The 14,181-nt window shown below is 42.4% G+C and overlaps 1 protein-coding gene across 9 annotated transcripts in view; it reads right to left on the bottom strand.

Annotated features, from left to right (window-relative positions):
- akap11 (A kinase (PRKA) anchor protein 11) overlaps nucleotides 1-14,181 on the bottom strand; it is a 93,116-nt gene that overhangs the window by 19,410 nt on the left and 59,525 nt on the right. For 8 of the 9 annotated variants that reach the window (XR_012098978.1, XM_073046001.1, XM_073046004.1 and 5 more), the window contains one exon: nucleotides 1,463-1,621. Coding sequence is in view for 8 of the 9 variants with exons in the window: in XM_073046001.1 (XP_072902102.1) it covers nucleotides 1,463-1,621 (159 nt within the window). In the remaining variant the exon portion in view is untranslated. The remainder of the gene's footprint in view (nucleotides 1-1,462; nucleotides 1,622-14,181) is intronic. The other variant, XM_073046002.1, reaches the window with a different exon arrangement.

Here is a 14,181-nt window from a genome sequence, read left to right on the forward strand (position 1 = left end):
CTAGAAGATAAGGGTGTTTGTTGTTAGACACCAATCATGGTAGTTGAGTTCAGGTACAAATCAGTTGTAACTTAACTGAATAGTTACCCGCTGTTCCTATGCTGCCCTAGGAGACCTGAAAATACAATGGCATATAACCTCAGATGGTACAGTGGTGCTGAAGGATCAATCCAGTCCTTGGTAGCTCCCTGCAGGCAATTTGTAACCTTGTAATCTAAATTTTCTGTTTCCCTTCACATCCCAATGAAATGTTGGCAGATTAACCGGTAACTTCAAATAGCCCCGAATATTGATGGGCATCAAGAGAAGCAGGTTGCAGACGATGAGTTTGACAAAGAGAACAGATTACCAAGATATAAGTGGGGAGATGTGTTTGCTTCAGTTTGGTGGGTTAAATAGTCTGAGCCATGTCTCAAGAAAATATGGGAATAAATAACTCATTACTTGCTCTCCATCCCTCCCAGGAAGCACCCAAATTACAAAATAATAAAATGGAAGTGAAATTCTTGGATGTCTCTCACAGCCTGTCAAGACAGATTTGTTTTTTTATAATGTAATGCCATCTTTTCAAAGGTACTCTATATTAATTACAGAAAGCAGTGTCAAGACTCCTCAGGGTGCTTCTAAAGCAGCTCAGAAATACAGTTAAAAATGATTACATCTACCTGTGTTTATGACAGGAACAAGCTCTAGCACGTCTAAGAATGTGAACCAAGTGGCTTCTATCCAATTTTCTATCTCCATTCATTGCAAATGGAACAGAACAAAAGATGTTTACCATATACATGGTAGAAATCAAAATGCTCTTGAAAGTAAAAGTAAAGTCCATTAATATCACAAAGTGCTAAGTATTTCATTTTCATTGCTCAGCTCCTTTCAACTCCCCATTAAGTCTGTATTCTTATACTGAACCGTATCAGTTAACATGCTAAATGAGACAGATTAGATTGCTCATTTATATGTAACAGTGGGGCAAGAACAGAGAGCAATTTAAGGGTGCACCAACCTAGCAGGGTAAATTGCAAATAAACAAATGAAAAATGCAGGTGCTGGAAATCTGAAATTAAAACAGAAAATGCTGGAAACACTCAGCAAGTCAGGCAGCATCTGTGGAAAGAGAATCAAAGCTAACATCTCAGGTTCAAATCTCTTTGTAATTCTTTCTGTGTGTATTCAGTCATTTATGACATTTGTCTCTGGCAAATTGAGCTAATGGAAAATATTATCAGCTTGAATAATACTTCAACCAAACGATCTTTATCAATCAATTCTACTTGAAAAGGCAGCACTTATGTTAGGGCACATGTTATATAGTAACTTGTTAAATTCATGTTTTCTGTTCTTTAGAACAACTTATAAACTACAGTGAAAGCGAAGGATCCTATTTCAAAATGATATAATGACAGTTAAACCATGAGCTCCTACATGCATAACTGGTATTTATTCATGTGGTATTAGTTACCTGTCACTGAGATGCAGAAAGCTACTTGTTTCATCTGGGTGTTCATCTTCAAAGCTCAGATTTGACCAGCTGCCAGTACTATCATCACCAGCACTGAGGCTAAGCTGCTGGCTGGTTGTTGCAGAATCAGTTGACCTCAATCCATCCTTGAAACTGCTGCTGCACACAGAAATTACAAAGTCCTTATTAACTTGTTTGCACAAAAACAATTTCATTCACTTTTAAAATAATCAACAATTCAAATATTGTGTCTTTCAATAAATGCTGCACTCAATAATATAGAGTGCAAATGCATATTCTAAAAGCAAATGTATACACCATTTTCTGTGTATGCACAACTTGTTATATCTTTAATTGAAGGAGTGTCAGAGGGCAATTCCATTAAGTTGGTACGGACACATTTTAAGTTATCAGAGTTAACAGGTAGATTTTTGAAAATTCAGTGGAAAAATTGGATTTACTGGCATAAAAGTTCACCTGCCCTATCGCTTGGACATTATAGCATCCTTGTATGGCTCCTAATGTTGTAAAAACATTGAAAAGATCATGAAAATTATCAGCACTAGTTAACAAATAAGATCACAGGCTCCCCAACATACCACCACTTTTTTAGTATCGTGTTACTGGTCAATTGTCTCACTGACTTCATCAGGCAGCCCTTAAATGCTCAAGCAAACAAAACTTATAACTGAAGACTACTGTTGAAGTTCAGGTTACCCTTGTTATTCTGAAAGCAGGTAACATGCTCCTAGGTTTCTTGGTGGGGTCTTCAAGAAACTGGTAGGTTTCCTCTCTTCAAGAGCACCCAATATGTTATCAAAATAAAGATATTGAGTTAGTGGGAGAAAGCTATTACCACTTTAAAATATTGTGTCTCTTATAATGCAGGCCCATTATCTATCCTGTAGGAAGTGTTTCTGGCAGGTTTGCAAGTGAGGTCTTCACAAGGTCATGAGTGTATTCAAGAGTCCAGGACTTACACATCCCTGTTAGGGTGAAGGGCAAGGTTGGCAGATTTTGGTAACCCTGCTTTGACAAGAACTATCAAGGCTCTAGTTTAAAAAAAAAAGAGGGAGGCCTACTCTGAACATAAGCAATTGGGAACTAATGAATCTCCTGACAGGTACAAGAAGAGAAAAAGGGTGGCTAGGGAGCAATTATGTCTCTTAAAGATAAACAAGGCCATTTGAGTGATGAACCAAATAAAATGGGTGAGATTTTTAATGAATTTTTCTCTTCAGTTTTTATTGTGGAGAAAACAGTAGGCACGGAGGAAACTGGGGAAATGAGCTGTGGCCTTTGCAGTAATCTGGCCATAGATGAGGTTCTGGAGAGTGGCTAATGTGGTATCATTCTTTAAAAAGAATAAACCAGGAAACTACAGGCCAGTGTTCTGACAGTGGTAGTGAGTAAATTGCTGGAGGAGATACTGAAGGACTGTATTTACCAACATTTGGAAAGACAGTGTCTGATTCAGGACAACTGACACAGCTTTGTGCGTGGGAAGTAGTGTCTGACAAATCTTTTGGAGTTGAATTACAAAGTACAGCTAGTAAGTTTGAGGATACTAAAATAAGCATTGTACAGATACTGCAGAAATATATTAAAAATTACAAGGGACCTCAATCGGCTACATATATGGGCTGAAAATTAGTAAGCAGTGTTCAATCTAGAATAATGTGAGGTACTATATTTTGGGAGCTCCAACCAGGGTAGGAGTTATACAGTGAACGGTAGGGTTTTGGGGAATGTTATGGAACAAAGGGATTTGGAATGCAAATACATAGTTCCCTGAAAGTGGTGTCACAGGCTGACATGTTTGGCAGGTGTTTGGCATGTTGGATTTCATCAGTTAGGACATTTGAGTATAGGAGTTGGAAAGTTAGGTTGCAGTTACATGAAATGTTGATGAGGCCCCGCTAAGAGTATTGTGTACAGTTCTGGCTGCTCTTTCATAGGAAATATGTTATTAAACTAGAAAGGGTATAGAAAAAACTTAACAGGATGTTCCCTGGTCTTGGGGGCCTGAGTTATAAGTGCAATTAAGATAGTGCTGGTGAAGCACGCTGATGACTTGCTGGCAGCAAACTCAACTATTAACTACTTTATACTATTGGGTTTCTTTGTTTTGAGGCCGCCTGTAAGTAGACAAAGTTCAAGGTTGTATATAATATACATACTCTGATAAGAAATGCATTTTGAACTTTTGAGATTTCATAGATTGACTTTACTCTCTGGAATGTAAGAAATTGGTAGTGACCTGATAGGTATACAAGATTGTGAGGGGCATTGAGAAGGTGAAAACCCATAGCCTTTTTCCAGGGAGGGGTTTAAAAAGAAGGCATAGGTTTAAGATTAGAGACATGAGATGTAATAGGGACTTCAGGGGCAGCTTCTTTACGCACAGGATGCATTTGGAACAAGCAGCCAGAAATAATGGCAGGCACATTAGCAACAACTGAAGAGAATTCACTCTATATGCCATAATAATGCCATATTTAAGTCTGTTGATGACACTACTGTTATTGGCCAAATCAAAGGTGGTGATGAATTGGCATATTGGAGGGAGATTGAAAATCTAGTAGAATGGCACAACAACAACAACAACCTCTCACTCAACATCAGCAAAACCAAAGAGCTGATTACTGACTACAAGAGGAAGAAACCATGGGTACATGATCAGAGGTGCAGAGGGTCAGTAACTTTAAATTCCTGGGCATTATCATATCAGAGGATCTGTCCTGAGACCACCATGTAAGTGCCATTTCAAAGAAAGCATGGCAGCATGTCTACTTCCTTAGAAGTTTGTGCAGATTCCGCATGCCATGTAAAATTTTCAAAGTTCAAGGTAAATTTACTATCAGTGTACATATATGTCACCATATATAACTGTGAGATTTATTTTCTTGTGGGCATACTCAAGAACCATAACAGAATCAGTAAAATAACACACCAAACAACCAAGGTACAAAATACAAACTGTGCAAATACAAAAGCAAAAAGAAATAATAAATAAATCAATCAATCAATAAATAAATAAGCAAACAAGCAATAAATATCGAGAACATGAGATGAAGAGTCCTTGAAAGTGAGTCCATAGGTTGCGGCAACAGTTAAGTGATGAGGCAAGTGAAGTTGAGTGAAGTTATCCCCACTGGTTTAAGAGCCTGATGGTTAGGGGTAATAACTTCCTGAAACTGGTGGTGTGGGTCCTGAGGCTCCTGTACCTTCTTCCTCATGGTAGCAGCGAGTAGAGAACATGGCCTGGATGGTGGGGGCCCTTGATGATGAATGCTGTTTCCTGCAACAGCACTCCATGTAGGTGTCCTCAATGGTGGGGAGGACTTTACCCATGATGGACTGGCCGTATCCACTATTTTTTGTAGGAGTTTCCATTTAAGGACATTGAATGATGCAACCAGTAAATATACTCTCAACCACATATCTATAGTTTATCAAAATTTTAGATGTCATACCGAATCTCTGCAAATCCTAAGGAACTAATGCGCTGCCAGGCGTTCTTCATAATTGCATTAACGTGCTGGGCTCAGAAAAGGTCCTTTGAAACGGTAACACCAGGAATTCAAAGTTGCTGACCCTCTCCACCTCTGATCTCTTGATGAGGACTGGCTCTTTGTCCTCTGGTTTCCTCTTCCTGAAGTCAATAATCAGGTCCTTGGTCTTGCTGACATTGAGTGAAAAGTAGTTGTTGTGACACCACTCAATCAGATTTTCAATTCCCCTCCTACATACTGATTCTTTAATTTCTCACCTTTAATTTGGCCAAGAACAGTGGTGTCATCAGCAAATTTAAAATGGTATTGGAGCTGTCCTTAGCCACACAGTCATAAGTGTAAAGCTAGCAGAAAAGGGGACTAAGCACAAGGCCTTGTAGTATACCTATGCTGATGGAAACTGTGGAGATGGTGTTGCCAATCCAAACTGACTGAAGTCTGCAAGTGAGGAAATCGAGGATCTAATTGTACAAGGAATTGAAGCTTATTGATTTTGACAAACCTCTATACATGCACAGTGAAGAATATCCTGTCTGGTTGCACCATGGCCTAGTATCGAAACAGCAATGCCCAAGAGTGGAAAGGCCTACAAAAAGTGGTGCATAGAACCCAGTCCATCACAGGCAAAGCCTCCACCTTCCAGACCATGCTCTCTTCTTGCTGCTGCCATTGAGAAGGTAGTACAGAGACTCACAGCATCAGGTTCAGGAAAAGTTATTACCCTTCAACCATCATGCTCCTGAACCACCCTGGATAACTTTATTCACTTCAACACTGAACTGATTCCACAATCTAAGGACTTACTTTCAAAGACTCCACAACTCGTGTCCTCAATATTATTAATTTCTTCTTTGTACTTGCGCAGTTTGTATTATCTTCGACATCTGGTTGTTTATCAATCATTATTTCTATGTAGTTTTTCACTTATTTTTTGTACAGTTGCAAGAAAAAGTTAGTCAACCCTTTGCAATTAGCTGGTTTTCTGAATTAATTACTCATAAGATGTGATACGCTCTTCGACCAAGTCACAATAATAGACAAACACCATCTGCCTAAACTAACAACACACAATTGTACTGTTCATGTCTTTACTGAACACATATTGTTTCATCCTTCACAGTCCAGGCCGGAAAAGTACGTGAACTTTTGTGTTTAAGAACTGGTAGAACCTCCTTTAGCAGCAATAACCTCCACCAAGTATTTCCTGTAGCTGCTGATCAGACTTGCACAACAGCGAGGAGGAATTTTAGACCATTCTTCCATACAAAACAGTTTCAGTTCATCAATATTTCTGGAATACCTGGCACGAGCAGCCCTCTTCAGTTCATGCACAAAATCTCAATTGGGTTAAGTTCTGCACTCTGACTTGGCCATTCCAAAGCACACATTTTGTTCTTTCTGTTGTTGAATTACTCTTGTTTTGGATCATTGTATAGTTGCATCATCCAACTTCTGCTAAGCTTCGGGTGATGGACCACTACCTTGATACTCCCCTTTAAGATGGCTTGATCAATTTTTAATTCATTGTTCCCTCAACAATTGCAAGCTGTCCAGACCCTGAGGCAGAAAAGCAGCCCCGTGATGCAGCTTCCAATATGCTTCATAATAGAGATGAGGTTTCAGTGTTGATGTGCAGTGCCCTTTTTCCTAGAAACATAGCCAAAAAGCTCAACTTCTGTCTCATCTGTTCATAGAACATTGTCCCAGAACCATTGTGGAACATCCAGGTGATCTTTTGCAAACTTGAGACAAGTAGCGATTTTTTTGGGAGAGCAGTGGTTTCCTACGTGGTGCCTTTCCATGAACCCAGTCTTATTCATTGTTTTTCTTATTGTGGACACATGAACAGAGACTTTGGCTAGTTCTAGAGATTTTTGCAGGTCTTTTGATGTTACCCTTGGGACCTTTTTCACCTTCAACACTGCATGTTTTGCTTTTGGTGTGATCTTTGCAGAATGCCAACTCCTAGGAAGAGTAGCAATGGTACTGAATTTCTTTCATTTGTAGACAATTTCTCTTACAGTGGACTGATAAACACTCAGGCCTTTTCCGACTTCATGAATCTCCATAATTCTTCTTGTAATATCCTCTGAAAATTGTTTTGATCAAGGTATGGTGCACATAAACCAATCTTTCTTGCGAAAAGCAGACTCTGTCAGTAAGTTGATTTTGTGTGTGTTTTTTATACAATCCACACCTCCAATCTCATCTCATTGATTGGAACATCTGACTTCAAACAGCTTTTGTAGAAAGCATTACCCCAGAGATTCACATCAAGTCAAGTCAAGTCAACTTTTATTGTCATTTCGATCATAACTGCTGGTACAGTACATAGTAAAAATGAAACAACGTTTTTCAGGACCATGGTTTACATGACACAGTACAAAAACTAGACTGAACTACATAATAAAAAAACAGAGAAAGCTATACTAGACTACAGACCTACACTGGACTGCATAAAGTGCACAAAAACAGTACCGGCATTACAATAAATAATAAACAGGACAGTAGGGCAAGGTGTCAGTCCAGGCTTCGGGTATTGAGGAGTCTGATAGCTTGGGGGAAGAAACTGTTATATAGTCTGGTCATAAGAGCCCGAATGCTTCGGAGCCTTTTCCTAGACAGCAGGAGGGAGAAGAGATTGTATGACGTGTGCATGGGGTCCTTCATAATGCTGTTTCCTTTGCAGATGCAGTGTGTAGTGTAAATGTCCATGATGGCAGGAAGAGAAACCCCGATGATCTTCTCAGCTGACCTCACTATCAGCTGCAGGGTCTTGCGATCCGAGATGGTACAATTTCCGAACCAGACAGTGATGCAGTTGCTCAGGACGCTCTCAATACAACTCCTGTAGAATTTGATGAGGATGTGGGGTGGGAGATGGACTTTCCTCAACCTTCGCAAAAAGTAGAGACGCTGCTGGGTTTTCTTTGCTATGGAGCTGGTGTTGAGGGACCAGGTGAGATTCTCCGTCAGGTGAACACCAAGAAATTTGGTGCTCTTTACGATCTCTACCGAGGAGCCGTCGATGTTTAGCGGGGAGTGGTCGCTCTGTGCCCTCTTGAAACCAACAACCATCTCTTTTGTTTTGTTCACATTAAGAGACAGGTTGTTGGCTCTGCACCAGTCCGTTAGCCGCTGCACGTCCTCTCTGTAAGCTGACTTGTTGTTCTTGCTGATGAGACCCACCACGGTGGTGTCATCGGCGAACTTGATGATGTGGTTCGAGCTGTGTGTTGCAGCACAGTCGTGGGTCAGCAGAGTGAACAGCAGTGGACTGAGCACGCAACCCTGGCGAGCCCCCGTGCTCAGTGTGATGGTATTGGATCTGGATCTGGACTGATTGAGGTCTCCCAGTCAGGAAGTCTAAGATCCAGTTGCAGAGGGAGGTGTTCAGGCCCAGTAGGCTCAGCTTTCCAATCAGTTTCTGAGGGATGATTGTGTTGAATGCTGAACTAAAGTCTATGAACAGCATCCGAACATATGTGTCTTTTTTGTTCAGGTGTGTTAGGGCCAGGTGGAGGGTGGTGGCAATGGCGTCATCTGTTGAGCGGTTGGGACGGTACGCAAACTGCAGGGGGTCCAGTGAGGCGAGGCAGCAGGGTCTTGATATTCCTCATGACGAGCCTCTCCAAACACTTCATGATGATGGATGTAAGTGCAACGGGACAGTAGCCATTTAGGCAGGACACTGAAGACTTCTTCGGCACGGGGACGATGGTGGCGGCCTTGAAACACGTTGGAATGGTGGTGCTGCTCAGGGAGATGTTGAAGATGTCAGTGAGAACATCTGCTAGCTGGTCTGCACATCCTCTGAGCACTCTACCAGGGATGTTGTCTGGTCCAGCAGCCTTTCGTGGGTTGACCCTGCACAGGGTTCTTCTCACGTCGGCCACGGAGAGACACAGCACCTGGTCATTCGCAGGAGGGGTGGAATTCCGCGCCGCCTCGTCATTTTTCGCCTCAAACTGGGCGTAGAAGTTATTCAGCGCATTTGGGAGGGAGGCATCACCTGCACAGTCAGGTGATGTTGTCTTGTAATTGGTGATGTCCTGGATGCCCTTCCACATGCGCCGCGTGTCACCGCTGTCCTGGAAGTAACTGTGGATTAGCTGGGCATGTGCACGCTTTGCCCCTCTGATGGCCCAGGACAGTTTGGCCCTTGCTGTTGTTAAAGCTGCCTTGTCGCTTGCTCTGAAGGCAGAGTCGCGGGACCTCAGCAGCGCATGCACCTCTGCGGTCATCCATGGCTTCTGGTTAGCACGTGCAGTGAAGGTCTTGGACAGAGTAACATCATCAATGCACTTGCTGATGTAGCTGGTCACTGATGCTGTGTACTCCTCTAAGTTGGTAGAGTCGTCATCGGTTGCAGCCTCCCTGAACATGTTCCAGACAGTGTGCTCCAAGCAGTCTTGAAGAGCAGAGATGGCTCCTGCTGGCCAGGTTTTCACCTGCTTCTGAACTGGTCTGGAGCGCCTGACGAGCGGTCTGTATGCTGGGATTAGCATAACAGAGATGTGGTCTGAGTATCCGAGGTGGGGGCGGGGCTCTGCCCGGTATGCATTTAAATATACTTGTTTAAACCTAGACTTGTAATTGTTTAAATGGTGTACTTGGTATTGACGAGAAGTAGTACAATTATTTGTGTGGTATTAGCTTAGGCAGATTGTATTTGTCTATTATTGTGACTTAGGTGAAAATCAGACCACATTTTAATGCAGAAAACCAGGAAATCACAAATGGTTCATAAACTTTTTCTTTCAACTTTTAAGTTTGCTCCACTGTGAATGTTTGCAAGAAATTAATCTCAGGATAGTATATGGTGACATATATGTATTTTGATAATAAATTTACTTTGAACTTTGACCTAGATTAATCTCATAGTTAGGTGAGGTTTAGCGGGTCGTGGGCCAAACACAAGCAGATTGGGCAGACTGCAATGTAGGTAATGCACATCCCTTGCCAACCTGCTTCTCTGTGTTCATGGAGACGTGCAATAACCACTGTGTAATGTAAACAATGATCAGTAAACTGTTTACTGATCCAGCAGATGTATGAAATGATGTGTGGCAGTATGTGTGCACAGTGACACATGACTGTCTGATCATGAACATTTCAAGTGACCAGCCCTTCAACTGCATTATTAGCAAAGCTAGCTCTTCTAAGTGTTATTATTGAGACCAATGAGGCTGAAAATCTTTCATATGGCAAATTTTGAGAGTCTACTCATCCAAATAAAACTCCAAATGATGAATGTCAGTGGATGAATTTGAAGTTTGAAGAAGAAATACAAATTAGTAAATTTCCCATGGAAATTAACACATACTATTAATGACTGGCATGAAGGTGCTCAGAAATTGTTTTATTGTTTCGATAATTTAAAGTTCAATTTGAAACGCTGTTGTACAATGTCTTTATGTCCCACCCCAGCCTAATCAAAATGCATTACAAGAGCAATAAATATTACTGCCAACCACTACTTAGAATCTGACTAGTCTTCAACTGCAAAATCGTTCTGCTCAAATCTGAAAGATGGAGAATGTTGAGAACCCCAAAATAACCTGCATCTCTATATTAAAGTATTCAGAAACTACCAACAACACAACAATATCAATAATTTCCAGTATCCAGTTAAGTACAATAAATCAGGGTAACAAGGAGTCACAATAGACTGTAGACACTGGAAGCTGGAGAACAAAATTAAACTGCTGGAAGTACTCAGTGAGTCATGCAGCACTTGTGGAGGCATCTGAACAATGTAGGGGCCTGATACGTGACCACCCCTTTGCCTTCATAGATGTTACTTGGCCATTTTTCAAGCAGTTTATTATCAGGAATAAGCTTAAAATAATCCACTACACCCCCAACCTTTGTGTCATCAGCAAATTTACTAACCCATCCCTCCACTTGCTCATTCAGATCATTTACAAAAATCACAAAGTGTAGGGGTCCCAAAACAGATCCCTGAGGCACACCACTGGTCACCGACCTCCATGCAGAATATGACCCATCTACAACCACTCTTTGCCTTCTTTGGGCAAGCCAGTTCTAGATTCACAAAGCAATGTCCCCTTGGATCCCATGACTCCTTACTTTCTCAATAAGCCTTGCATGGGGTACCTTATCAAATGTCTTGCTGAAATCCATATACACTACATCTATGGTTCTACCTTTATCAATGTGTTTAGTCACATCCTCTAAAAGTTCAGTCAGGCTTGTAAGGCACGACCTGCCTTGACAAAGCCATGCTGACTATTCCTAATCATATTATGCCTCTCCAAATGTTCATAAATCCTGCCTCTCTGGATCTTCTCCAACAACTTACCAACCACTGAAGTAAGACTCACTGGTCTATAATTTCCTGGGCTATCCCTACTCCCTTTCTTGAATAAGGGAACAACATCCGCAACCCTCCAATCCTCCGGAACCTCTCCTGTCCTCATTGATAATGCAAAGATCATCACCAGAGGCTCAGCAATCTCTTCCCTCACTTCCCACAGTAGCCTGGGGTACATCCCATCAGGTCCCAGTGACTTATCCAACTTGATGCTTTCCAAAAACTCCAGCACGTCCTCTTCCTTAATATCTACATGCTCAAGTTTTTCAGTCCACTGCAAGTCATCCCTACAATTGCCACTCTCCTTTTCCATAGTGAATACTGAAGCAAAGTATTTATTAAGTACCTTTGCTATCTCCTCTGGTTCCATACAAACTGTCACACTTGATTGGTCCTATTCTCACGCCTTATCCTCTTGCTCTTCACATACTTGTAGAATGCCTTGGGGTTTTCCTTAATCCTGCTCGCCAAGGCCTTCTCATGGCCCCTTCTAGCTCTCCTACTTAAATTTTTAAGCTCCTTCCTGCTAGCCTTATAATCTTCTAGATCACTATCATGACCTAGTTTTTTGAATCTTTCATAAGCTTTTTTCTTCTTCTTGACTAGATTTTCAACAGCTTTTGTACATCATGGTTCCTGTACCCTACCATCCTTTCCCTCACTCATTGGAACATACCTATGCAGAACCCCATGCAAATATCCCCAGAACATTTGTCACATTTCTTCCATTCCCTTCCCTGAGAACATCTGTTTCCAATTTACGCTTCCAGGTTCCTGCCTGATAGCCTCATATTTCCCCTCATTCCAATTAAATGTTTCCCTAACTTGTCTGTTCCTATCCCTCTCCAATGCTATGGTAAAGGAGATGCAATTGTGATCACTATCTCCAAAATGCTCTCCCACTGAGAGACCTGACACCTGACCAGGTTCATTTCCCAATACCAGATCAAGTACAGCCTCTCCTCTTGTAGGTTTATCTACATACTGTGTAAGGAAACCTTCCTGAACACACCTAGCAAACTCCACCCCACCTAAACCCTTCAGTCTAGGGAGATGCCAATCAACATTTGGGAAATTAAAATCCCCCACCACAACAACCCAGTTATTATTACACCTTTGCAGAATCTGTTTCCCTATCTGCTCCTCGATGTCCCTGTTACTATAAAAAAAACCCAGTAGTTATTGACCCTTTCCTATTCCTTACTTCCACCCACAGAGACTCCGTAGACAAGCCCTCTATGACTTCTTTCTTTTCTGAAGCCGCGACACTATCTCTGATCAACACTGCCTCCACCTCTTTTGCCTCCCTCCCTATCCTTTCTGAAACATCTAAAGCCTGGCACTTGAAGTACCATTCCTGTCCCTGCACATCCAAGTCTCTGTAATGGCCACACCACCATATCTCCAAGTGCTGATCCACACACTAAGCTCATCCGCTTTGTTCATAATACTCCTCGCATTAAAGGAGACACACCTAAAACCATTGGCCTGAGCGTGTCCCTTCTCTGTCACCTGCCTATCCTCCCTCTCGCACTTTCTCCCAGCTTTCTCTATTTGTGAGCCAACCTCCCTTTCCTCCGTCACTTCAATTCGGTTCTCAACCCACCTACAATCCTAGTTTATTTCTCCAGTAGCCTTAGCAAACCTCTCCGCCAGGATATTGTTCCCCCGGGATTCAAGTGCAACCCGTCCTTTTTGTACAGGTCCCAAATACCCCGAAAGAGGTCCCAATAATCCAGAAATCTGAATCCCTGCCCCCTGCTCCAATCCCTCAGCCACGCATTTATCTTCCATCTCATTCTGCTCCTATACTCATTGTCTTGTGGCATAGGCAGTAATCCTGAGATTACTACCTCTGAGGTCCTACTTCTCAACTTCCTTCCTAACTCCCTGTAATCTGTTTTCAGGACCTCCTCTCTTGTTCTACCTATGTCGTTGTTCTACCAATATGTACTATGACCTCTGGTTGTTCTCCGTCCCACTTCAAGATGTCGTGGACGCGATCAGAAACATCCCAGACCCTGGTACCTGGGAGGCAAAATACCATTTGCATTTCTTTCCTGATTCCACAGAATCACCTATCTGACCCCCTAACTATAGTGTTCCCTATCACTGATGCCATCCTCTTCCTTTCCCTACCCTTCTGAGCCACAGGGCCAGACTCTGTGCCAGAAGTGCGATCACTGTTCTTTACCCCAGGTAGGCCGTCTCCCCCAACAGTACTCAAACAGGAGTACTTATTGTTAAGGGGGACAGCCACTGGGGTACTCGCTAGCATCTGCCTCTTGCCCTTCCCTCTCCTGACTGTTACCCACTTACCTGTCTCCCCAGGCCCCAGAGTGACTACCTACCTATAGCTCCTCTCTATCACCTCCTCACTCTTCCTGACCAGACAAAGGTCTTCGAGTTGCATCTCCAGATCGCTAATGCAGTCCCTAAGGAGCTGCAGCTTGATGCACCTGGTGCAGATGTGGCCAGCCGGGAGGCTGGGAGTCTCCAGGACATCCCACATCTAACACTGAGCACAGAAAACCAGCCTTACACACATACTTCCTATCTGTATTCTACACAGATAACCTACCTTGCCTCGACCCGTTATCGCCAAAGCCCTGTTGAGCCAAAGCCTTCCTACCCTGTCTCCCTCTACTCTGACACCCACTTCATAAATCTGTCTTCTTTTTAAACTCTTCTCACTGGCTGACCTCCACGCCCTTGCGCAGTCGTGGCCCGTTCAAACCGCTGAAGAAATAACCGTCACCTTTTGAACTCTTCAATAATGTAACAATATGCAGGAAGTCTAATGAATTGAATTTTGAGGCACTGTAAAAGTGAAACTGTTCCTGATGAGAGACGTCTGAAGCAGATAG

Source organism: Hemitrygon akajei, chromosome 5 (assembly GCF_048418815.1).
Source record: "Hemitrygon akajei chromosome 5, sHemAka1.3, whole genome shotgun sequence".
NCBI lineage: Eukaryota > Metazoa > Chordata > Chondrichthyes > Myliobatiformes > Dasyatidae > Hemitrygon > Hemitrygon akajei.